Raw genomic sequence first — 27,244 nt, 5'->3', positions numbered from 1 at the left:
TTTTCCTCCTGGTGATAGTAAGCTGGTGTCTGTAGTACACTTTTCTCCAAATGGTAGCATGAAATGCCACAAAAATTTCAGACCTCTGGCTTTTTTTGCGTAAAATAAACGTTAGAAAATAGGATCCTTGGGAAATTTAGTTTAAAGTTACATTTCATCTGAACCTCACCTCTGTTGTTATTAAAACCCTCCAGTTGCATAATATTCTTGGTTTGTGTGTTCCTCATCTTCTCTCTTCCTTTTCTTGCTCCTATCTGCTATTCTTGCCTCTTTAGTTGCATCAAGAACCCATTTTTCGCCTTCGGCCACTCTCAAGGAACCAATTGCCATCAGCGCTTGTCTCATATTGAAACCAGGAGTTAGTCCCAACAACTATGAAACATCACATCTGCTAACTGTCCCATCATTAAAATAAATAACTGCTTCTAATACACCTAATCTCATGGTATTGAAACCAACAAACACAGTTTTAGGTAGGCTTCCCATATCACATGGTTGGAACATTCATTAACATTATGTGTCTTTCCATGTAAGCACTGTGACAATAGTTTAGTTCACTTAGGTCCCTGTATATGGCTTTAATTGCTTCTTGAACCTCAAATGGCAGGGAGTGATGGTCTGCATAACTCTTACCATTTGCTGTTGCTTTTTTGTATACACACCATGTGTCTACACCACTGTCGTAGAGAGCATGCTGTGGATGGTCATCCCTAGAAGCTCTGTGGAAAAGTGTAGCCCATACTGCTTTCTTCATGGCCCCAATACTGTCTCGATTCCTCCTTATGGCTAAACCAGAATAGAGCTGCAGTTTGTCCACCTCTTCCTTAGTAAGATGACCCCGACCACCAGTTGGTTTGCCATTACTGAGCTTTTCCATCTTCATATCTTTTATTAGCTTACGTAAACGTGTGCCCATCCTCTTTTGGACATGACCAAAAGTGTATAAACTACTAACTTTTCAATTTTTACAGTTCTTCCATAAGGCATATTTTCCAACACATTTGCAAGCCCTTTGGAGGAATTTGACATCCGACTGCAGCGGAAATACGGTCGTTGCCGCATACCGACATATATTTAAATTCGTTTTTAAAGATGTTCCCGATGTCCGAATCGATTTATTTAACCACCATTTTGTTCACAAAACTGTAAAAATTGATTTAAGATGGAAAAAATTGAATTTTTGAAGCAGATTCACTAGCAAGTTACCTTAAGTGTCGTCATTTATCTTTCTGTAATAAAAATTCATTAATACGATTTGTCTGATTTGTTGTCTAGCGACCGGAGAAAGCAGGTTTTCTAGGCACCCCATATCCGACGAGTAGGAAGGACACAACAATTTAGGTAGATGATAGGACTCTACAGTGAAATGTGGGACATGAAGGTCTAAAATGTACAACGTAAGGTATGACACAAGGATATGGTAGATCAAATGTTGGAAGCTGTATAAAATTTGATATTTAAATTGTTTTATTATTTACAAGAGAAGAACATTATGTTATGTACATGTAGATATCATTAATTGTCTTAGTATTTTAATATTATCTCATGGAGGAACCAATTTTATTCAATATCTGAGCACGAAATGTATTCAAATTTTGAACAGTTAACGTTCTGTAACTGTATTTAGACAACATGTCATGTTTTTTTTCCCCCTTACTTGACCGAGATTAATGAAAACACACGTCCAACATTTTCAAAAACGCAATGGAATAGCGAAGAAGTACTCTGTTATTTTCAATAATTCTGAATATATGCTGCTGCTGAGATATCTAACGCATTTATAATTAAAATTTAAATTTAGAAAGGTTGGCAGATTCTTTTACAAAAATTCGTTTATGTAATTGTTAGCGACAGAAAGTATCATCAATCATAAAACGCATTTCACTTTAAAAAATATCATAATTTACACACTTTTGGGTTTAAATTAATCTATTCAAATATTTTAAGTCTAAAATTGATATATCCCATACATTTACCATACACTGATATGGCATATTTATAATTTGTGTAGAACCAGTAGGACAATAGTCACGTAGGAGTGACTCCCAAATATCGCAGGCAGTGTAGCAAGGTAAAGCAGCAGCCGTTGCTAGTGGATAAATAAGCAAATGCTTCCGTTGCCGCAAGGCTGGGCAAGTGAGAAGCGTGGAGGACAGAACGAGCTGCGCATAAGAGACAGTTTTTTAAGGCACACGACTCCGCCGTTTGAACGTCACCGGAAATCAGGCAAATAAGACCTCCAACCTAAGCTTACCGCTGCTGCTCACTCGGATGAAAAGTCCATTTGCGTGGGTCTCATCAGAACGTAAGACGTTGAAATTTCGCCTTAAATTCCTTCCGAATAGCGGGCACAAAGCTAAAATCAAGAGTATTGTAAGTAGGCTGTTTAGGTTTTTATGTTGGTAACGCCACGTAGCGCTCTATATGAAAATCACTGACTGTGCTGTGTGAAGTCTGTGGCTGGTTTGCATTGTTGGAATATTCGCTATTGTAGTGATGGGCAGTTGGATGTGAACAGCGCGTAGCGTTGCTCAGTTGGAGGTGAGCTGCCAGCAGTGATGGATGTGGGAAGAGAGATGGCAGAGTTTTGAGAGCGGACGATCTGGACTTGTGTCCGTCAGAAAAGCGAAATTTGTAAGACTGGATGTCATGAACTGATATATTTATTATGACTTTTGAACGCTACTAAGGTAAATACATTGTTTGCTATATTGTATTCAAATTTTGAACAGCTAACGTTCTGTAACTGTATTTAGACAACATAATGCCATTCACAGAGCCGTTGCTTAATCTGTTTTTTTCCCCCTTATTTGACCGAGATTATTGAAAACACACGTCCAACATTTTCAATAACGGAATGGAATAGCGAAGAAGTACTCTGCCATTTTCAGTATTTCTTTCATTTGCTAACTTTGCCTATCAGTGGTTAGTGTCTTCAGTAGTTAGAATCATTCATTTAGCTGGCAGTATTGGCGCTCGCTGTATTCCAGTAGTTCGAGTAACGAAGATTTTTGTGAGGTAAGTGATTCATGAAAGGTATAGGTTATTGTTAGTCAGCTCCATTCTTTTGTATGGATTATTGAAAGTCAGATTGCGTTGCGCTAAAAATATTGTGTGTTAGTTCAGTGTTGATCAGAATAAGTAAAGAGAGAAATGTCTGGGTACGTTCAGTTCTGCTCATGTGTTTGAAAATCAAATAACGTAAGAGGTTTACCAGCACAGTAATTCATAAATTTTCCAAAGGGGACGTTTCGGTATGCCCCACGATTTTCCAAATGTCTGTAACGTTAGATTTGGGACAAGGAAGGGGAAACGTAGGAGCGTTTCTCACAGGTGCATCCTTAAACGCAGCCCGTGTGAAACATATTCGCATATGGCAAAACAGATAAATATTTGACGTGGACACATATTTTGCAATGTATACTTAATGACACATCCATTACAACCAGCCCCTTGCATCAAAATCTTGAAGCGTGATTAATGCTTTCGTTCGATACATTTCGCTCGAAGAAAATGACGGACTTGAATCCGGCTCATCAGAGGGCGCAAATTTCTCGTGTTCGTCTGCGCACAATACGTTCAGCAACAGCAGTATATGCATCACCTCCGTCGGGGCGACCCTGTCGATCTCTTGTCTGAATGCTGTCTCCGTAAACGCTTCTGTGCTACAGCCCATTTTCTTCAGCCAGGCTACGAAACTCTCGTAATATAATGCTGTTAGTTCACCGACACTGTTTCTAACCAGATCGTGTCGTATGCTGGTGTACAGGAAAAATATGAGGTCTCTAACAGGCGACGAGTAGGTGAGCGTCTGGAAGTCGAAGAACTTCACACTCGTCGGATTGCCACTGACGTCGTTCAGGAACATCATGTTGTTGACCCACAGATCGTTATGCGACAGCGAAGCGTACGGTTCGACAACTTCCGCCCAAAGCTTCTCCAGAGAGATATCACACACCCGATCATTGGTAGCCCTAAGCCTGTCGTAATACGGTGCAACCTCTGGAAAAGATTTAAAATGTTCCATGAAGCTGTTGGAAAACTGCCGGTTCCTTTCGGCTCCCATACCAGCGAAAGTACACTTGCCGTCAATAAGGCTGCTAAACACTTGCGGTTTGAGGAGCCTGAGAGCGACAGCCGACGCTTGGAACTGCGCGACCTTCTCGACGAGCAACCTCGCGTGCGCCAAGTCCAGCCCCTTCTTCTGGTCTCCCATCTGGTAGCCGCTGCGCGTCAGGTTCTGCAGCAGGAGCACTGCGTTGTCGTCGGCCCCCGACGACTCGTCGTCGGCGATGTTCACCCGCGACCCGTAGTACCGCGGCATAGGGTCGCAGACCTCCTCTTCCGGAACGCCCCTCTCACGCTGCAGTTTAATCAGTTCGACGTTTATGGAGCGGTACGCGTGTATTTCTTTCACAAATGTCTTCGCCGAATCGAAAGCTGCTTTTTGCGCTTCTGTTCTAGGCATGAATTTGCCAACCAGGTACAGCGTTTGACCATCTCGCAAAGCTAACTCAATACTCAGTAAGCTGCTGCCGAAATTCTGACCGGGCTTCGTCATATTCTTTATAGATATACTTTCCACAGAGCCTTTGTTTAGCCCAAGGAGATCTTCAAATTTCGAAGATGTCACAGGCTCAGTCCACGGTATATTCTCCATGGCAAACCTGAAACAACAGCAAAAACAAATTACAAAGTCATTCATTATGAGCTCTGTTGTGATAACTAAAACACTAATTAAAACGAAAAATTTCCTTGAGTCATAAACGTTTTATTACACCCACTAGGGGTTTCCGTGACTAAATCATCATCATCATCAAATGAAAGACATCTATTACGTAACTGTTTCAGTTATAAGCGTCCACGAAAACTTGCAGCAGCGTGTAAAAAAATGGTTCGAATGGCTCTGAGCACTATGGGACTTAACATCGGAGGTCATCAGTCCCCTAGAACTTAGAACTACTGAAACCTAACTAACCTAAGGACATCACACACATCCATGCCCGAGGCAGGATTCGAACCTGCGACCGTAGCGGTCGCGCGGTTCCAGACTGTAGCGCCTAGAACCGCTCGGCCACTCCGGCCGGCAGCGTGTAAAAAACGCAGATTAGTCAGGCTACCTTCCACCTGATGATGTTCTGGCCACCGTTCAGCATAGTGCATGAAATAATACAACTGTAGTTGATGCAGAACCATAACCACACAAGTCACTAAAAATACACTACAGCCACTGTTTTCAGTCATTTCCTATACTGCAATGTTCCGTAATCTTACAGGATATACTCCTACTCAAAACTACACTACTGGCGTTTAAAATTGCTACACCACGAAGATGACGTGCTACAGACGCGAAATTTAACCGACAAGAAGAAGATGCTGTGATATAAAAATGATTAGCCTTTCAGAGCATTCACACAAGGTTGGTACCGGTGGCGACACCTACAACGTGCTGACATGAGGAAAGTTTCCAACCGATTTCTCATACACAAACAGCGGTTTACCGGCGTTGCCTGGTGAAACGTTGTTGTGATGCCTCGTGTCGGGAGAAGAAATGCGTACCATCACGTTTCCGACTTTGATAAAGGCGGACTGTAGCCTATTGCGATTGCGGTTTATCGTATCCCGACATTACTGCTCGAGTTGGTTGAGATCCAATGACTGTTAGCAGAATATGGAATCGGTGGGTTCAGGAGGGTAATACGGAACGCCGTGCTGCATCCCAACGGCCTCGTATCACTAGAACTCAAGATGACAGGCATCTCATCCGCATGGCTGTAACGGATCGTGCAGCCACGTCTCGAACCCTGATGGGAGCCTTTGCAATACCACATCCATCTGCACGAACAGTTCGACGACGTTTGCAACAGCATGGACTATCAGCTCGGAAACCATGGCTGCGGTTACCCTTGACGCTGCATCACAGACAGGAGCGCCTGCGATGGTGTACTCAACGACGAACCTGGGTGCACGAATGCCAAAACGTCATTTTTTCGGATGAACCCAGGTTCTGTTTACAGCATCATGATGGTCGTATCCGTGTTTGGTGACATCGCGGTGAACGCACATTGGAAGTGTGTATTCGTCATCGCCATACTGGCGTATCACCCGGCGTGATGGTATAGGGTGTCATTTGTTACACGTCTCGGTCACCTCTTGTTCGCATTAACGGCACTTTGAACAGTGGACGTTGCATTTCAGATGTGTTGCGACGCGTGGTTCTACACTTCATTCGATCCCTGCGAAACCCTACATTTCAGCAGGATAATCCACGACAGCACGTTGCAGATCGTGTATGGGCCTTTCTGGGTACAGAAATGTTCGACTGCTGCCCTGGCCATCACATTCTCCACATCTCTCACCAATTGAAAACGTCTGGTCAATGGTGGCCGAGCAACTGGCTCGTCACAATACGCCAGTCACTACTCTTGATGAACTGTGGTATCGTGTTGAAGCTGCATGGGCAGCTGTACCTGTACACTCCATCCAAGCTCTCTTTGACTCAATGCCGAGGCGTATCAACGCCGTTATTTCGGCCAGAGGTGGTTGTTCTGGGTACTGATTTCTCAGGATCTATGCACCCAAAATGCGTGAAAATGTAATCACATGTCAGTTCTAGTATAATATATTTGTCCAATGAATACCCGTTCATCATCTGCATTTCTTGGTGTAGCACTTTTAATGGCCAGTAGTGTAGAAAAAATGGTTTAACGTATTTCAAAAAAAAAAGTTTTTCACTTAGGCCATTTTACTTACATGGAGAATGGTGGGTAGTGGAGAGTGTTGCACGTTGAGGATAGTGCATGTGGAAGGCAGTATACTTAGGAACACATCTTATTTCCTGGTCGAGAATAGAAAGGGGCGATGTCTGTCGGTCCACGTTTGTCTAGGTTCACTATATGGTTCCAGAAGCAGAAACTCCGTGCTTCCGTTCTGGATACATTCACACGCTGCCCCTTAACGTGCGGTATTGGGTTTGGTTCGAAGGGTGGTAATAGTTTTATCATTTTTCAGCCTACTTTCGCAACTGCTTCTACCGCGTGAAATGAACACGCTGCACAGAAGAACAATGCAACCAATGGAAACGAATTGTGATTGTTATATGTAACTGGCTGCAAGCGTCGTATGCAACCTACGACTGTTGATATTTTTAAAAATATCGGGAATCCGTTACATTGGTATTTAAAGAATATTATTATTGTCTCTCGATATATCGACGGAAAAAATTTCGACGAACCGGCCTATGAAAATATTAGTTGCACATTGTAAATATACCGCCGGTTTTAGAGCTGAATATTTAAGTATTGGTTATTATTAAGAGAGCAGCCTGCCTATCGTCTTAGAGCAACAAACAATTGAAAGTAAAACGATACGCCGGCCCCTGTGGCCGAGCGGTTCTAGGCGCTTCAGTCCGGAACCGCGCTACTACTACGGTCGCAGGTTCGAATCCTGCCTCGAGCATGGATGTGTGTGATGTCCTTAGGTTAGTTAGGTTTAAGTAGTTCTAAGTCTAGGAGACTGATGTAGGAATGGTAACGGCTTGTAAGTGACGCAATAAAAGGTGTCCTATGGTCCGTTGTTCTGTTTCATCATTTATCGGATTTGTCCAAAACACTTCATGTCGACTCCCATGTTTTTTCGTTTCTGCCAACGCCAGCGACCTAGCAGCTGTAGCGTCGAAATTGCGTGGTGAAATTAAAAGTTTCAGTATCTTTTGGTAGCTGCGCTCCGAGCGCCCATTACGTCAGCATTTCCCCTCACACGTCTCCGCCCACTGCAAAGACCGTTAGATTTTTGTTAAACACTTTCGGCAACCGTTTTTGAAGAATGCCCATGTGAAGAAATAGCACACTAATTGCTTAAAAATTAGTTTTTTAACGCAGTTGGTGTGCTATTTCTTCACATAAATAGCACACTAATTGCTTAAAAATTAGTTTTTTAACGCAGTTGGTGTGCTATTTCTTCACATCAAAAATCTTGTTATTCCATTCACACCACCAACCGTCATTGCAAAGGGACTTTTTCTTTTGTGCCACTTAAACTTGCCTCACACACTCAAAGAGAAAGACTGGATGCGATGCAAGCTCAAAACGTAGTAAGACTCTTTCACACAGAAAAGTAAAATTACGTTCTACTGCAGTTTCAAACGAACAGTTTCAAATATTTACCATTAATCGCGAAAAAAATATAATATAAAAAATGGCCATTTTAATAACGATATATAGCAGATTGAAATATCGCCGATAACAATCGATATCTATTAGAAAAAATATCGATATACCGGTACTTTATCAACAGCCCTACATGCAACCTCTCCGCTGTTACACACTGCACCTGAAGTAGCAGAGCGATACAACAGTGAACATCACAGAAATCGTGACCAAGTTCGTTCGCTGATTGGTTATTACTATGACAAGTTTCCAGTAAACATCCAGCTCCCAATAACTTCGTTATTCTGCTCCAGGTATAGTGACTGGCTCTAGGATCACACGAAGGAATGGGCACAGCAAACAACCATATGAAGTTCCAGACATTTTCTGCTGTTTTTGTTTTGTGAGAAATGAGCTGCGGCGTTTGTAAATAGTGTGTATTCTTGATTGGCGACAGATTAGCAGACTTTGATGTTATAAGACAGGGCGCAAAGCTGTTGATACAAGGCATGCAGGTAATTTTGGTGTATTTACTGTTCTGCGTATGCTGCCTCAGTGTTGTAAATTTATCGTTCCAGTTGGCATTTGTTTGCGACAGGGAGAGAAGATCAGGTACGTTTGACAAGCCTGAGTGGTGCCTTCGGACTCTGAAGATGCAGAACCAGAAAGGTAGGTCCACTATGCACTAGATTATGCGCCCCGCTTGAACTACAGTTTCCTGGTACAAGCAGTTCACATATTGGTTACGGTTGGGACCGTCGTTCTTTTCTCCCATAACATATCGATGTGTTTCATTTTGTTTGACACGAAAATGGTAATAAGTGAAATTCACGTAAAATAGGAGAGGGAAGAGAGAACAGGTTACAAGAGGGCGATCTGCAGCGTTCTGTACTCTATTTACAGTTTTTATCTGAGAATTACAGCTTGGACATCAACAACGAAGAAACAAACACCGTGACCTTCTGAGGAAAATACCCAGTACAAAGTAAGATCTATATGAACAATAACTGTGTAGAAAGAGTGAACCGTTCACATATTTAGGCTATGAGCTACCCCTTTCTGGAAGAAAACAATGGGAGTCATAAATAACGGTCCATAAACACACCAGAATACGCCCTTATAAAGTCCACACGTAAAATATGCAGATAGTATCCGATCTGAGGCGTATGTATAGTTTCGACGATTTTTCACCTATAATAGTTTATGACGTAAAATATACATAAATGACCTTGTGGGTGACATCGGAAGTTCACTGAGGCTGTTTGCAGATGATGCTGTGGTGTATCGAGAGGTTGTAACAATGGAAAATTGTACTGAAATGCAGGAGGATCTGCAGCGAATAGACGCATGGTGCAGGGAATGGCAATTGAATCTCAATGTAGACAAGTGTAATGTGCTGCGAATACATAGAAAGATAGTTCCCTTATCATTTAACTACAAAATTGCAGGTCAGCAACTAGAAGCAGTTAATTCCATAAATTATCTGGGAGTACGCATTAGGAGTGATTTAAAATGGAATGATCATATAAAGTTGATCGTCGGTAAAGCAGATGATTGGAAGAATGCTAAGGAAATGCAATCCGAAAACAAAGGAAGTAGGTTACAGTACGCTTGTTCGCCCACTGCTTGAATACTGCTCAACAGTTTGGGATCCATACCAGATAGGATTGATAGAGAAGATCCAACGGAGAGCAGCGCGCTTCGTTACAGGATCATTTAATAATCGCGAAAGCGTTACGGAGATGATAGATAAACTCCAGTGGAAGACTCTGCAGGAGAGACGCTCAGTAGCTCGGTACGGGCTTTTGTTAAAGTTTCGAGAACATACCTTCACCGAAGAGTCAAGCGGTATATTGCTCCCTCCTACGTATATCTTGCGAAGAGACCATAAGGATAAAATCAGCGAGATTAGAGACCACACAGAAGCATACCGACAATCCTTCTTTCACCGAACAATACGAGACTGGAATAGAAGGGAGAACCGATAGAGGTACTCAGGGTACCCTCCGCCACACACCGTCAGGTGGCTTGCGGAGTATGGATGTAGATGTAGATGTAGACGCGCTGTCTCTTTGAAATTGGCACTTCACGCCTATGTGTTTACGCCCAAAGTGATAGTGCAGTGACAAAAATGGGCAAAAACTGGTCTTAACAGGCACGAAAAGAAGTTAAAATGACTGCCTAATATTATGCAAAGCTGGAAAGGCTGCAAGTTCAGTAAAGTAATTCTAAGTACATTCCTACTCTTTCAAGAATTAAAACAAAAGGCAGAGGCTTTGTTGAACTGCTGTCGATGAGTAAAGTATCAAAAATGGTTCAAATGGTTCTGAGCACTATGGGACTTAACTTCTGAGGTCATCAGTCCCCTAGAACTTAGAATTACTGAAACCTAACTAACCTAAGGACATCACACACATCCATGCCCGAGGCAGGATTCGAACCTGCGACCGTACCGGTCACGCGGTTCCAGACTGTAGCGCCTAGAACCGCTCGGCCACTCCGGCCGACAGTAAAGTATCCAGGAGAAATGTAAAGCATGTGATTATGTGTTAACCTCATATTATGCGTACTTTATGCGAGTGAACGTGCATAAATGTGCCTTATAAACGTGTCGAAGTACATAAACAAACTATCAAGACTTTCGTGACCTATAGACTTAGTTTTATATAAGCAGTAAACTTTACTGTAGCAGAGAAAAGAAGGGAACCAGTGGAAAATTCCTCCTATTAGAGGACAAGAAAGGCGAACATGTTCCTCGTTGAAAGACTTTGACCGAAAAGTGGGGAAGCAGCTGTCTCAATCCTTCTTCACCAAAAATTTTGACTTCTGAACGTAGGAGGGTTGCCCAGAAAGTAATGCACCACATTTTTTTCCTCAACCGAAAAAAATGCTACGAATGCGAAACGTTACGTATGTATTATTTGGAGTCTCACGAGTAAGTGCGCCAAGTTTCCGTCACTTTCGACAGATGGCGTAGCTGCAGGACGGTTTCATAATGGCGTCTATAGGTGGTGCACGTTACAAGCAACTTGCCGGCATTGAATTTCTCACTGCAGAGAAAGAAACTGTGAGCAATATGCGCAAAAGCTTGTGCAAAGTCTATGGAGCTTCTGCTGTCGACAGTAGTACAGTTAGTCACTGGGCACGGAGGGTGAGGTCATCAGAAAGCGGTTCGGCGGAGATATGCGATTTGCAGTGGTCGGGGAGACAATCCACAGCTGTCACACCTGACGTCCCTGACCTAACCCTCTCGGACTTCCACTTGTTTGGGCCATTAAAGGATGCCACTCGTGGAAGACATTTTGAGGACGATGAGGAGATGATTCACACAGTGAAGCGCTGGCTCCACCACCAGGACAAGGAGTGGTACCGACAGGGCATACGTGCCCTTGTTTAACGTTGGAGGAAGGCCATAGAAAGGGACGGAGATTACGTGGAAAAATGGAGCGTGTAGATAAAACTCCATTCTTTCATGTGTGTAATTCTCATTATGTTCAATAAAGAATTGTTCAAGAAAAAAATGTGGTGAATTACGTTCTGGGCAACCCTCGTATTTGCGCTATTTTGTGCTGAGAGAGTACCAAAAAGACAGTGGCGGTAGAACAGAGAAAAGGCAGTGCCAGATTGAGGTAAAGAGAGAGAAGACACAGACAGGAGACAGAAACTGGCAGTGAAAGAGAGAGATAGATGAAGATAATAGCAGTGGTAGTCAAGGAGGAAGAGGCGATGTTGAGGTCAGTGACAGACAACGGCAGTAAAAGAGAGAAAGAGAGATGGATCGAGATGGAAGGAGTGGAAGCAAAAGAGAGAAGAAACGATGGAAATGAAAAAAAAAGATGAGTGGAGACCAAATACGAGGCCTTGGGGGTCTCGGCCCTCTCAGATCGGCACACTTTAACACGTAGGTATAGCGAAGGACGTATTTTGGACCTAAATTTTAAACACGGGGGTGTAGGGGAAAATGTAAGCTGCCCTCCGCCAGAACTTTTGAGCTGCCGAGGTGTGGTTGAGACAGTGGCAACGGGAAAGAAAGATAAATGTAGACTGTAAAAGTGAAGGAGGATGGAGTGTCAGTGGGATAAACAGTGGTAGAAAAAAGAGATAGTGGGAGAGAGACATATATATAGACAGTGCCAGTGAGTGGGAGACCCTGAGTGTGGAGGTTTAACTACAAAGAGACACTGGGTAAAAAGATACAGAAAGTTCCCTGTTAGAAAAGCGCGAATATGTTCACACGCCATAATTCCGATGAGAAAGGCCGAATGAGGATTGATCCAGCGCTGCTTCCCCACTTTCACTGTCAGTTTTTAAAGAGGAACATATTCGTCTTTTTTTCGTGCTCAGACAGGATATCTTTTCCGCTGGTTCTTTGGAATAATGCTTGTGTTTCTTTACTGGTGTGAAATAGTACAGTTAATGCGAAGTAAAAGTTGTATGTGACCTGTGATTCAGTGGTATGGTGATCCGCGATAAAAAGAAAATACTTTCCCCATCACCGCTTGCGTGAGTTTCGCCGCCAACGAGAAGGCGGCGGGATGCTCACAAGATGGCGCCTCGCGACTGCTCTTCTGCCACCGAGACAAAGTACGGAGACGGCCGACCGCCGATCTGCAGATGCAGTGAACCGGCGAGCGTTAACACCATCAGCATGGCTGCCGGCCGCGAGGAGCATTTAGTCAACGCCGAACGCGAGAGAACTGCACAGTAAATTACGAAAGTGATCAGGAACGGGAAACAGTTACGAGTGTCGTTCAATTAGCAATAACCCACTTTTTTCTCAGAACATATTTATTGTTAATAGTCAGAATTTGCTGACAGTATACATCAACGTGTCTTGTCCATGTCCTATTTTTCTACGTAGTATCCATCACGTTCTATAGCCGTACGCCAACGTTGTGGAAGAGCATGTATTCCCTGCTGGTAAAAGCTTTTGTCCTGTAGGCTTAGCCATGTTTTCACTGCATGGCCGACACTCTCGTCATCTTCAAAGTGTGTTCCCTGTAGAGAATCTTTAAGCGGCCCAAAGAGATGGAAGTCCGAGGGTGTCAGGTCTGGGATGTACGGTGGATGAGGCAATGATTCAAATGGCTCTGAGCACTATGGGACTTAACCGCTGAGGTCATCAGTCCCCTAGAACTTAGAACTACTGAAACCTAACTAACCTAAGGACATCACACACATCCACGCCCAAGGCAGGATTCGAACAGGCGACCGTAGCGGTCGCGCGGTTCCAGGCTGTTGCGCCTAGAACTGCTCGGTCACTCCTGCCGGCGATGAGGCAATGATGTCCAACCCAATTCGGCGATGTGTTTCCGGGTTCTCAGACTTGTGTGTGGGCGCGCATATCGTGTTGGAGCAAGAATTCTTCTGGATTCTTGTCCGATCTGACACGTCGGAAACGGTTCTTGAGTTTATTCACTCTTCACATATGCCTCTGAACTGATGGTTGACCATCTTGGCATCACATCCATGAGAATGAGACCATCACAATCCCAGAAGACTGTAACCACGACTTTTTCGGCAGGGGGGTTGTCTCGAATTTCTTCTTTTGTGGTGAAAGAGGATGATGCCACTCCAAGGACTGCCTTTTTGTTTCTGGCGCGAAGTAGTGAACCCAGCTTTCGTCCCCCGTAACGATCCGTGACAAAGAGGCCTCTCTGTCGGTCTCAAAACGCTCCAAAAATTCAGATGAAATAGCCTTTCTTTGAACCTCGTGGTCCACTGTGAGCATTCGTGGAACCCATCGTGAGCAGCTCTTTGAATATCCGAGAGTCTCGATCACTGCAGACGAACTTCAAATGCCGACCGACAACTGTAGAGCCAAGTGACGAGTTGTGATGCGCGAGTCGGCACGAATAATGGCATCCGCAAGATTCGGCACGTCTGGAACAGTGGCTGTGACCCGGCGTCCCGATCGTGGCTGATCATGGAGCTTTGTTTCTGCTTTCCTGAGGCTGTAACTTTCTTTACCCATCGCCCAACTGTGCTCCTCTCGACTGCATCATCGCCATACACAACACACAAACGTTTATGAATGTTCACCACGATTTCTTTTTCTGCACACAAGAATTCAATAACAGCTCCACGCTTGTAACCGGAGTCGTAAGTAGACGCTATTTTGACGCTGCACTACGGCTCTACCAAATGCCAGAAAGGTTCGAAACTTCACCGGCCCACAGAACAAACATAAAATGTGAAGCACCAACAGGGACATTTGTCTATGTATATTAATGGCTTTTTTTTAAAAAAAAAAGTGGGGTATTACTTATTAAACGACCCTCGTAGTTACGGCGATGGCGTACTAATTTAATTAGATACCATTGAAACGTAGAGGAAAGCAATCACATAGACATGTAGCTGCTAAAATTAGGCGGTATCGAAAAGGAAACTGATTTCGGTACATCGTAAGCGAGAGTAACTGATGAGAGAAGTACATCAGTAGCGCTGTCAACAATGAAAGTAATAACGCCCGTTAGCTGTCGCGAACCGACTGTATATAAAAGTAGTAAAGCAACCTCTAGAGCAGCATTTCTCTACTGGCAGGTCGCGACACACTGGTGTGTCGCAAATATATGTCAGGTGTGTCGCGAGATTCTTATGTTCCTGCTTAAGAGAAATAAGTTTATTTCACTGCATGCCTTATATTTCTGTTCATATATAATTTGTATCTCGTATTCGTTGCACAATCAAAACAATGTTTTGTATGTACTTTGTGTGTTTGCTTTTTTGTATCTGGGAAAAAATATCTCATGTAGCGGTGTCACGAAACTTTAAAGCGTGCCGCAAAAGAAAAAGAGTTCGAGAAACGCGCTCCCTACACAGTCAGTACTATTGCAAAATGATACTAATGGGTAACCATAACTTTTTTACTCTTTAATGGTCCAACATTTGATACAATACTGGAAATAGACGTCCCATGACCAGAACACAAAACACTACAGTGAGATGCGCAATTCCACAAAGTCAGCGCTTATCTGTTACGTTACAGTACATTAAACGGCCAAATCTTCCAAAGAGATGAAATTTAAAAGTGCAGTTTCGCCTCAAAAGTACACTTTAAGACGAAAACACGACGTACCACGAAGCATCAAATGGGACGGAAATCTATAGGTGACATTTACATATACAGACAAAGAAGTGATTTCCGTTTCAGAAAAAATCGGTTATTTATTCATAAGAAAGAGGTGCACAAATTAAGCAAGTCAATAACAAACTGGTCCACCTCTGGCCCTTATGCAAGCGATTATTAGGCATGGCATTGATTGACAGAGTCGTAGGATGTTCGCCTACGGGATATCGTGCCAAATTCTGTCCAATTGGCGCGTTGGATGGTCAAAATCCCGAACTGGTTGGTGAGCCCTGCCCATAATGCTCCAAACGTTCTCAAATGGAGAGAGATAGGGCGACCTTGCTGGCCAAAGTAGGCTTTTGCAAGTACAAAGACAAGTAACAAAAACTCTCGCTATGTATGTATCGGCTTAATCTTGCTTAAAGGTAAGACCACGTTGACTTCCTACGAAGGGCAACACAACGGGGCGTACAGTATCGTCGACGTATCGCTGTACTGTAATGGCGCCGAGATTGACAAAACAAAGAAGTTCTTGCACGAAATGGCGCTCCAGACCATCATTCCTGGTCGTTGGGCCGTATGGGAGCCGACAGTCAGGTTGGCATCCCACCGCGTCAATGAAGTTCCAGGCTGAAGACGTGTCTGGAAACGCCCCAAACAGATGTGGATTCCAACCTTGCTGTCGCTCGCCATACGGCTCGACAACTGGGAGTGATGGTCTGGGGAACTATTTCTTTTCATAGACCCTTTGGTTGTCATCCTTACAGCACAGCGGTAAGTCGACGATCGTTTTGTTGCCATTCATGGCAAGTCATTCAGGGCTTACAATTCAGCAAGAACGCCCACACTCATACGGCGAGAGTTTTTTACTGTTTGTCTTCGTGCTTGCCAAACCTTTTCTTGGCCAGCAATGTCGCCGGATATCTACCCAATTGAGAACGATTGGAGCATTATGGGCAGCGCCCCCCCCCCCCTCCTTCCCAACTACCTGGAGAATTTGAAGATCTAAGGAACCAATTCGACAGACTTTTCCACGATGTCCCTCAGGAGGACACACATATTGAAGACATAGTTATGGGTAACTATCATCCAAAAATTCGTACATGAAAGAATTGTATTCGGGTGACTGATATACATACACAATTTTACTCATAACTTTCTAGTGATTTTTTAAATCAGTTACCTTCGTGGCATTCTCTGTATTTTATGAGCAACAACTCGTGCGATTCATTCTTAATATATGTGTTCTTATAATTATCTGCATAATTATCTGCATTTATCCAGAAAAAAACATGTTCCACATCTTCCTAGCCGGCCGCGGTGGTCTCGCGGTTCTAGGCGCGCAGTCCGGAACCGCGCGACTGCTACAGTCGCAGGTTCGAATCCTGCCTCGGGCATGGGTGTGTGTGATGTCCTTGGGTTAGTTAGGTTTAAGTAGTTCTAAGTTCTAGGGGACTGATAACCACAGCTGTTAAGTCCCATAGTGCTCAGAGCCATTTGAACCACATCTTCCTAGCAATCAGATGAAAATACTTGTGATGTTACGAAGGTCGATGCAAGGTCCCTTTGACGTACTTGTCCGACGGAACATTGTCTCATACTTCTTAACAGCACAGGCAGTGCCGTATTGTATTTATCCGCCGAATTCAAATGGTTCAAATGGCTCTGAGCAGTATGGGACTTAACATCTGAGGTCATCGGTCCCCTAGACTTAGAACTACTTAAACCTAACTAACCTAAGGACATCACACACATCCATGCCCGAAGCAGGATTCGAACCTGGGACCGTAGCAGCAGTGTGGTTCCTAGAACCGCTCGGCCACAGCGGCCGGCCGCCGAATTCAGAAATGAATTTCAATTAACATGTTCTCCCTTGTATGGGACTTACATAACGTGTGTACGAGTACAGGTTGCGTCGCAGGAAAGGCGACATATGGAAGTTTGGGTCGTGCACGGATATCCAAAGCGGCTAAGGCGCCCGCTCGCGTAAGGCGGAAAATCCGGATACTCGTCTCGGTCCGTCACAGATTTCCATTGTCGTCATTACCTTATATAGCTGATTGTTGTTCGTATTCGCAACTGCTAATACATATAATGAAATTCAGATGAAATATGTTTTTGTAAAACCGTTATCTGGGTAGTTAGAGCGTACAGATCTTCCCACTGTACGCGCTTTGGGTTGACGTGTGGGCAGAGATGATGAAATGGCAGCGACAAAGCGTGACGGACATCATCTCCACGTGCTGTGAAGGGGTTGCTTACACTCTGGTGTCGCGGCTCGGCGCTGTTTTGGAAGGCAGAGGGAAAGAGACGCCGCCTATGTGTCAACGCCCAGAAACAAATGAACAAAGCAGAAAAGAAATGTCACTCTCTTCTGTGATGTAATGACATTCATTTCGATGATGGTGTTCTATTTAACATTAAATCTCTTCCCCTGACGTGTGTGAATGTTACTAGACAGCAACAAAACACAGAAGAGTTATTTAAAGGCAGTTACCCTCTGGAAACGGAAATGAAGGCACATGGCAAGAGTTGGTGGCATTGCGTAGCAGGTCTACAGCATCAAGAAACTATGAGAATACGGCAGTAAGAAAATACCCAAGGTAAAAGTTCACGACCAGCTTTAGGGTGACAGATCATTGAAATGCAACGCGTCTTCTCGGATCAGTAGAGTCGTCAGAAGTTTCCTCTTCTTTACGGTTACATTTCGCAGCCCACAGTGCCTGCAATAACTTATCCGTTTTGGTTCACCCTAATAGGAACGCTCTTTCGTCTTCTTTTGAGTCCATTTTCAACTCTTATGCAACAACGCCAACAGCAACGCACAAGAAACTCAAAGATGCCCGTAGGCTGCAGCATGCGAGAGACTGGCAAGTATGTTACCCATAGACGGCAAAATATTTTCAGGCAGCACCCTAAACACTATGTGATCAAAAGAATCCGGACACCCCCCCAAAAACATACGTTTTCCACGTTATTGTGCTGCCACCTATTGCCAGGTACTCCATATCAGCGACCTCAGTAGTCATTAGACATCGTGAGAGAAGAGAATGGTGCGCTCCGCGGGACTCACGGACTTCGAACGTGGTCAGGTGATTGGGTGTCACTTATGTTATATGTCTGTACCCGAGATTTTCACACTCCTGAACGTCCCTAGGTTCACTGTTTCCGACATGATAGTGAAGTAGAAAAGTGAAATGAGCGTACGGCATTGTGGGCCGGGAGTGCCCCATTCAAGTTCGGCCGCCGAAGGCAAGTACTTATTGCATTCGACGCCACATTGGGCGACTTGCGCATCGGAGATTGGGATGAAATGATGAGGAGGACAACACAACACCCAGTCCCTCAGCGAAGAAAAATCTCCTGCCCAGCCGGGAATCGAACCCGGGCCCCTTGGCGTGGCATCCTGCTGCACTGACCACTCTGCTAACGGGGGCGGACAGTGAAGTGGAAACGTGAAGGGACACGTACAGCACAAAAGTGTACAGGCCGACCTCGACTGAGAGACTGCCGACAGTTGAAGGGGATCGTAATGTGTAACAGGCAGACATCTACTATACCATCGCACCGGAATTCCAAACTGTATCGGGATCCACTGAAGTACTATGATAATTATGCTGGAGGTGAGAAAACCTGGATTTCATGGTCGAGCGGCTGCTCGTAAGCGCCGGCCGGTGTGGCCGTGCGGTTCTAGGCACTACAGTCTGGAACCGCGTGACCGCTACGGTCGCAGGTTCGAATCCTGCCTCGGGCATGGATGTGAGTGATGTCCTTAGGTTAGTTAGGTTTAAGTAGTTCTAAGTTCTAGGGGACTGATGACCGCAGATGTTAAGTCCCATAGTGCTCAGAGCCATTTTGCTCGTAAGCCACACATCGCGCCGCTTGATGCCAAACAACACCTGGCTTGGTGTAAGTAGCGTAAACATTGGACGATTGAACAGTGGAAAAACGTTGTGTGGAGTGACGGATTCACGGTACACATTATCGCGATCCGATTGCAGGATATGGGCAAAGGTAAGGGTGGGCCAACACCACATTGAGTTCCAGCATTACCGATGGCGGGTGCCACGAACTCGTAGGTCATGTTCATCCAGGTGTCCAGATACTTTTGATCACATGGTGAACTTCAAAAGCTTTTGGTGTACTCAATATTATTGCCTACCACTCAGTCATTGCACATCCAGGAATATTGCACAATGATATTGATCGTCTGCGGGTCGGTTAATAATGTGACGCTGCTATTTGTGCAAAGTACCTACCAAAACCTGGAAACACTTGAAAATAATAATCGTGAAAACAAAGATAACGATTGCTAGGTGAAAGAGAGTAGTTGCTGGCTTTGAAATTTACTTACTGAGGCATTTACTTACTGAGGCATTTGATATGAGTACTAGACAGTTTAGAGAGTAATTCCGCTGCTGGGAGGGATAATTGAGGCCGAAGTAGCAGAATTAAAGATCAAAGGAGATAGAGACATCGCTAGCGCAGACGGTGTATGTCAATTTAACAAAGGCACTTTAATGAAGATGACTGGAGACTTGCAGAATCACTGTCTGTTTGGAGCAAAGGATAAGTGAACTGTACGAATGGACAGGGAAAGGTGGTTTAAGAATTCAGAAACTGATGAGACCAACGCACGCGAAGAAATTAGGCGGTAATGGAAGATAAGAGAACGGACTCTGTCATCGGCGAGTCGAGCGCCGCGGATGATAATCACATCTAAGTACGGCACTTCCAGTCGCTTCAATCATCAGGTAACCTCCACGCAGCTGCGTTTGTGAAACAGTTTAAGGATGCCGTTCCGTATAACTGGGACGAAGGTAAGAGAATACGCTTCTGCATTAGTTACATGCAAGAGACACTGCATGGGGGCTTAATTAAATGCAAGATGGAAAATATTTTTCTTTTTAGTAGCTGTATGTCCGATTACGCAGTGTCTCGTAATCGGTTGGCCCTGACTAGAATTATTACGCAATCTGACTGCAACAAACAATGTAAGAAGATTTTCGTAAACACAGTTAATTAATTAAGTCCCCAGCAACTATAAAACCTACAAAACCAATAAGCACAAAAGTAGCTGTTCTGTATGTGGGAGTGTGACTCAACGTCCACATCTGGCACGGTTCTTCTCCAACAAGACAAGAATTTTTAAATACCAATTATACTGACGTGACAAAAGAAAATTAGAAAAACTATAATTACGCAAGAAAACCAGAATTCACTCTAATACAAGAACACAAGCCAGATGCTTTGTTGACTGATCCTGTAGTGACGCATTATTTCAGACACACAATTAATAAAAGAACATTGTAGTTTTTACCTTCATATATATTGACGAAATGCACTCATTACAATAACATCTGCTATCTCTCCCATCAAATAACTGCATAAAACATGGAACAACACTCTTTACTACAACATCTTACTCCGACTTCACGACAAGCAGTGCCCACTAGGACATCTCGGCACGAACTCTTAACACACACTGTCCTCTACGAGCTCTCTACTAGCACTGACTGCTACGAACTCTTAACACGCACTGTCCTCTACGAGCTCTCGACTAGCACTGACTGCTCCGAACTCTTAACACGCACTGTGGAGGCGGCTTAATAGTACTCTTTGGCGCAATCTCTGGCGCAGTGGCACAGTGTAGCCACCTTTCATATGCCCCTCCTCCACAGGCCAGAATTTGATGGTACTTTTGCCAGCATTGGTGGTGAAAATACCACCAAATTCGTCCAGAAAAATACAGACAAAAATAAAAGATAATATTAATACCTAAATATCACATAATTAGTTAAAATTTTGGCTTTGCACTGACCTTTCACTAACCTAATATATGAAATACAGTAAGCAATACAACTTCTTTTCATGCATGTGGCTTTACATAATAGTTTACACAATATACAAAAAATCAGTTTATACAAATGTTCACATAAAATGCTTTCAATGATTAGTTTATACAAAAAAAGACACCAACAGGTTACATCTTTTCAGTAGAAGCAGTCCATCAGTGGCACCCAGCAATGTTTAGCAGGTACACCCAGCAACAAGTCACATTAATTCAGTAGAAGCAGTTCATCAGTGGCACCCAGCAATGTTGAGTAGGTGCAGACAGCAACAAGTGACTTCATTTCAGTAGAAACAGTTCATCAGTTGCACCCAGCAATGTTGAGCAGGTGCAGACACCAACAAGTGACATCATTTCAGTAGAAGCAGTCCATCAGTTGCACCCAGCAATGTTGAGCAGGTGCAGACAGCAACAAGTGACATTATTTCAGTAGAAGCAGTTCCATCTGTGGCACCCAGTAAAGTTCAAGAGGTACACACAGCAACAAGTCACATTAGTTCAGTAGAAGCAGTCCATCAGAGGCACCCAGTAGTGTTGAGCAGGTGCAGACAGCAACAAGTGACTTCATTTCAGTAGAAACAGTTCATCAGTTGCACCCAGCAATGTTGAGCAGGTGCAGACACCAACAAGTGACTTCATTTCAGTAGAAACAGTTCATCAGTTGCACCCAGCAATGTTGAGTGCAGGTGCAGACACCAACAAATGACATCATTTCAGTAGAAGCAGTCCATCAGTTGCACCCAGCAATGTTGAGAGCAGGTGCAGACACCAACAAGTGACATCATTTCAGTAGAAGCAGTCCATCAGTTGCACCCAGCAAAGTTTAGCAGGTACACCCAGCAACAAGTGACATTATTTCAGTAGAAGCAGTTCATCAGTTGCACCCAGTAAAGTTTAGCAGGTACACCCAGCAACAAGTGACATTATTTCAGTAGAAGCAGTTCATCAGTTGCACCCAGTAAAGTTTAGCAGGTACACCCAGCAACAAGTGACATTATTTCAGTAGAAGCAGTTCATCAGTGGCACCCAGCAATGTTGAGTTGGTGCAGACAGCAACAAGTGACATCATTTCAGTAGAAACAGTTCATCAGTTGCACCCAGCAATGTTGAGCAGGTGCAGACACCAACAAGTGACATCATTTCAGTAGAAGCAGTCCATCAGTTGCACCCAGAAATGTTGAGCAGGTGCAGACAGCAACAAGTGACATTATTTCAGTAGAAGCAGTTCCATCTGTGGCACCCAGTAAAGTTCAAGAGGTACACACAGCAACAAGTCACATTAGTTCAGTAGAAGCAGTCCATCAGAGGCACCCAGTAGTGTTGAGCAGGTGCAGACAGCAACAAGTGACTTCATTTCAGTAGAAACAGTTCATCAGTTGCACCCAGCAATGTTGAGCAGGTGCAGACACCAACAAGTGACATCATTTCAGTAGAAACAGTTCATCAGTTGCACCCAGCAATGTTGAGTAGGTGCAGACAGCGAGAAGTAACATCATTTCAGTAGGAGCAGTCCATCAGTTGCACCCAGCAATGTTGAGCAGGTGCAAACACCAACAAGTCACATCTCTCAGCAGAAGCAGTTCGATAAAATTCACTAGCACTGGTCACACCGTTCATCAGAGTTTATGAGCAGAAATTAAACATGTCCCAGTGGCATTAATCATGTAGAAAAGGTACAAGTAACAGTCCATAATAATTTTTTTTTTTTACAATCACTGATCACACAGTTCATCAGCAGAAATTAAACACGACCAAATGTCACACATCATGTTGAAAAAGTGCAAGTAACAGTTCAGAATATTTATCTTCACTAATCAGACAGTTCAGGCATGAACAATAGTTTGAATGCACATACAAATGCTTTTACAGTAACATACAAATCATAACAAACACACAAATGATGTCAAATAATTGTCCTATTAACTATTACAATACACAAATACCAGTAAACCTATAATATTCATGGGTGTCAGTGCAAGCCACTACCAACAAATAAAATAATACTTAGGAGATAGGTGGGTATGATTAGTAAAGGAAAACACACAAAACACACTCACTCATCTTCCATCCACATCAAGTACTACTGTGTAATTGAATAGTGTTAACTGTGTAAATGCAATTCTGTCAAAATCTGATGTTCATCATGTGTATCAAGTAGTACTGGCAGGAATGTATAATAGTCAATAATAGTTAGTCAACGTCATAGTCATCATGTCAAGACCAATGTTTGCCAAGCCAGATCAAATGTACTGTTGTTGAACAACTGTCAGTGAGCCAAGATATGCAATTACTTCCTCTCTCCAAAAAAAGTATATATTGCTTAGTTATTTAACAAAGTGTGTGTATAGACTATCTTCCTTCTATTTTAGTGTTCTAGTCTGGTATCTTCATCCTCCTTGTTCCATAAGACCAACAAAAAAAAATATGCTCCTCACTTACTTTACCTCTTATACACCAAAACTCCAATAATCATCAGCTTCACACAATCTCAATAATACCTCAATAATACCTCTTCAATACGTCTTATCATCAATATCATTTACCTTACCTCTTGTCCACAAAAACTCCATAATCATCAACTTCATATAATCTCTATACCTCAATAATACGTCGATAAATATAAACCTCAGCACCAATATCATTTCACTTCCATAACAACTCTTTCCTCTAGTCAGTCTCCTCGAACAAGTACAGATAAAATCCTAATGCAACTTCAATTCAGCATCCCATACAATCCGAAGACACAGTGTCCACACACAACCTCTGTGTAATCCATCTGACCCAAATTTTCTACTCCTTATGAATTATAAACAAAGAAATGCATACATGACCTCTAACAGACTTAGTTCGAATAACTCTCAGTAATTAAGTACGATTACGGAGTGTGAATAATCATAATGTTTCACAGTGTGTACACCACTTCAAGAATCATGGCAAACAGAAGCAAACATGTGGAGTATTTCTTGTGTCAAGTGTCACTTCCTATTTCAATTGCTCACGAAAAATGCAGTGTAATAATTGTCAATGGTCTAAACCTATTTTTGGTATGTCATGTCGTTAGCCTCCTTCTTATTAGCATAAATTATACAGCTTCCATAAAACCTCAGCTCATGTGACTTCTATGACTTTCTTGTACTAATGTCGTTCGTCGAATTATAGCAGTTCATTTTCCTATCTTAAAAATATAAGGCACTGAGCGTAAGCAAAACTTGCAATAGCGAGTAGATATACCAGTAAAGAACAGAATGTCAACAAGTGGATGCAGCACAATCCCTACAACGAGGCTCTGCCAAGCGAACAATCTATAATTAATCCAATAGTGTGACCTAAACTCTATGTTTATACACTGTACATCAGCATTGCTATACACCAAATTAAAGAGTAGTTATGACAACAAAACAGAAATGTATAAATATACAATATATACGCATAGCAGCAAACATATATCTTACGTAATAAACAGGTCATTAGCATCATATCAGCATAAGCAAATAAATATTCATATGTAATCTTAATAAGTAAACATGAAGGCGCAAGCAGATAAATCACAAAGTATAACTTACATACCTAAACACATTAGCACAATAAATCAGGTTACCATTATAATTTAAATAAATAAGCACAGCAGGAACATAATTAAAAAAATGACATCAGCGAAAAAGCAGTGCAGCCAAGCGATGCATAATATATACAAGTCACAACCCAGTTCATTAATCAATAATTGTCAAAATCAGTAAATGTATACAAGCACGTCGCTTCACAAGTAAATCCATAGAACATGAAATTAGCACAAAGTATGAATCACGTAATCGCGAGCAGCAAATTACGTCTAAAGTACGTACCTAAGTGGAAATATGTTACCTGAAAAATGAACTCAATTAACAGTTACCTTTTTTTAGTTTATTACTTTCTTCTTCGAAATTACATTCTTCCTGAAAATTTCTCGATAGCAAGTCGTCTTAACGTCGGAGACACACAGAATTTACCTGAAGTTCTCAAATATTTTACACAACCGTATCCTGGAAAATACTGAATGTTAATAACAGAATTTATCAAGTCACTATAGCTTTATACTGAATTTAGTCGGAGAAATTAGACTGAGTATTTGTTTACGGCTGTCAGTGCATTCGCACTGAGCGCTCGATCAGCTGTAGGCGCGTGACGTAGGAAGTCATTGTTTGCGGTCAACGACTGCCTCGTGCGGCGCGCAGACTTCACTGTTGCTTTGAGTATGTGCCGCCGCCAAAACACAGCGCGGTATCCTTGTACTCTCCGCATGTTTACATGTAGCTGTTAGTTTCTCTAAAGTATGTTATTCCACAAAAATTTTTACGTTAGATATATGATGTATTCCTTTAGAGCGTCGAGATTTAAGAGTTTCTACTTCGACAGTGTTATCATGAATAATTTTGCGAATTCTATATGGACCGTTATAAAGCAGAAAAAATTTGCGACACAAGCCTTTTCCTTTGTGAGACAAACGGTGGGACTTAATTAATACCTTCTGACCAACTGACAAGATTTTTGAACGACCAGGACGTCTCGCTGATTTCTCTCTTCTAGCAGCCGCAGATGCAATATTTTGTAGAGCCAGGTTGACAACTTCAGAATGCCGCAGTTTCCGTGAAGGCGGAAAAGGAACGATTTCAGAAATGCGATTTGTCGGTGCTTTGTTTTTTAATATCATTATAGGCGGTAAAGAAGTTGAATCATTAGGGAGTTCATTCAGAATGTTTTGAAAAATATGAAGATACTGATCCCAAGTTCTGTGATTCTGATGACAATAAAGACGGCACAATTTATTGATTTCCTTCATCCATCTCTCTGAAGCGTTAGATTGAGGGTGAAAAAGTGAGATGAAGATTGGTTTAATTTTACGACGCTGTAGAGTACGAAGCCAAATTTTAGAGCGAAACTGTGATCCATTATCTGATATAACCTTATCAACATGACCAACTTCTTTAAGAAAATGTTTGATGAAAGCGTTAGATACTGAACGAGCTGTTGCTTTGCGTAAAGGTGTAAAACACACATATTTTGATGTCAACTCCACTGCTACGAAAATGTACGCAAAACCATTAGTAGATCGAACCACTGGACCGAACAAATCGACTGCAGCCATCTCCTTTAATTTCGCTGGAATGATGGGAAACAACGGTGCTCTGTGAGAAATCGTTGGAGGCTTAGCCATTTGACATAATTTGCATTTGGCAAGAACAGATCGAATACGTTTTTCCATATTACTGAAGTAACAATTTTCTCGTAATTTATGAAAGCATTTTCGGGGACCAAAGTGTGCATAACTGAAATGCGTATACCAAATCAATTTATTGACCCACTCATCAGGAATACAAACTAACCAAACAGAGTTGTCGACCGATTTTCGTTTAAAAAGAATGTCATTGCGGACTAAATAATGCTGTCTAATCGCTACGCTTTCCTTTCTCCTCCACTTCTCCTTAATGTCCTTCCAGATTGGATCCTTATTTTGCTCCTTAGCGATGTCCTGGAGCGAAGACGAAATAAAGTTCTCAAACGCAACACCTTGAATATACATCAAACAATAATTGTTTTCTTTGCAGTCCTCTTCAGCACTTCGTTTCAAACCCATAGGTGCACGTGATAAAGCATCAGCAACAATATTTGAAGAACCCTGTATGTAAACAATACTAAAGTCAAATTCCTGTAGGTACAACGCCCATCGTGACAATCTGCCGTGAGTTAATTTTGTTGACATAAGAAATTCCAGAGCTCGATGATCGGTGTAAACCTTAGTATGTCTGCCAAACAAAAATGTGCGAAATTTTGTAAAAGCCCAAACAACAGCCAAAGCTTCAAGTTCCGTAATCGAATAATTCTTTTCGGATTTAGAGAGAACGCGACTTCCAAATGCAATAGTCTTCTGTACTACAACGCCGTTTTCTTCTATCTCTTGAAATAAATGTGCACCTAGGCCCTTGTATGATGAGTCCGTCGCCAAACAAAATTCTTTAGATAAATCCGGATGTGAAAGAAGTGGAGCAGCAACTAAAGCATCACGAAGCTGTTCAAATTCTGACTGAGCTTCCTCATCCCAACACCAATTAGATTTCTTTCCAGATAGTTCACATAAACGAGGTGTGGCCAAATCGTCCAATTTAACAAAGCGTCTAAGAAAATTACAGACACCAAGGAAAC

The 27,244-nt window shown here is 42.7% G+C and overlaps 1 protein-coding gene across 1 annotated transcript in view; it reads right to left on the bottom strand.

The window, feature by feature from the left end:
• Positions 1-3,361: 3,361 nt before the first annotated feature.
• The window catches only part of LOC124709086, a 57,616-nt gene continuing 33,733 nt past the window's right edge, over positions 3,362-27,244 (bottom strand). The window contains exon 2 of the mRNA XM_047240734.1: positions 3,362-4,667. Coding sequence (XP_047096690.1) covers positions 3,440-4,660 — 1,221 coding nt within the window. The 5' untranslated portion in view covers positions 4,661-4,667 and the 3' untranslated portion in view covers positions 3,362-3,439. The remainder of the gene's footprint in view (positions 4,668-27,244) is intronic.

This window comes from Schistocerca piceifrons, chromosome 7 (genome assembly GCF_021461385.2).
Source record: "Schistocerca piceifrons isolate TAMUIC-IGC-003096 chromosome 7, iqSchPice1.1, whole genome shotgun sequence".
In the NCBI taxonomy this organism is placed as follows: domain Eukaryota; kingdom Metazoa; phylum Arthropoda; class Insecta; order Orthoptera; family Acrididae; genus Schistocerca; species Schistocerca piceifrons.
The sequence above is the reverse complement of the archived record's forward strand: the minus strand, read 5'-3'. Positions and strand labels throughout refer to the sequence as shown.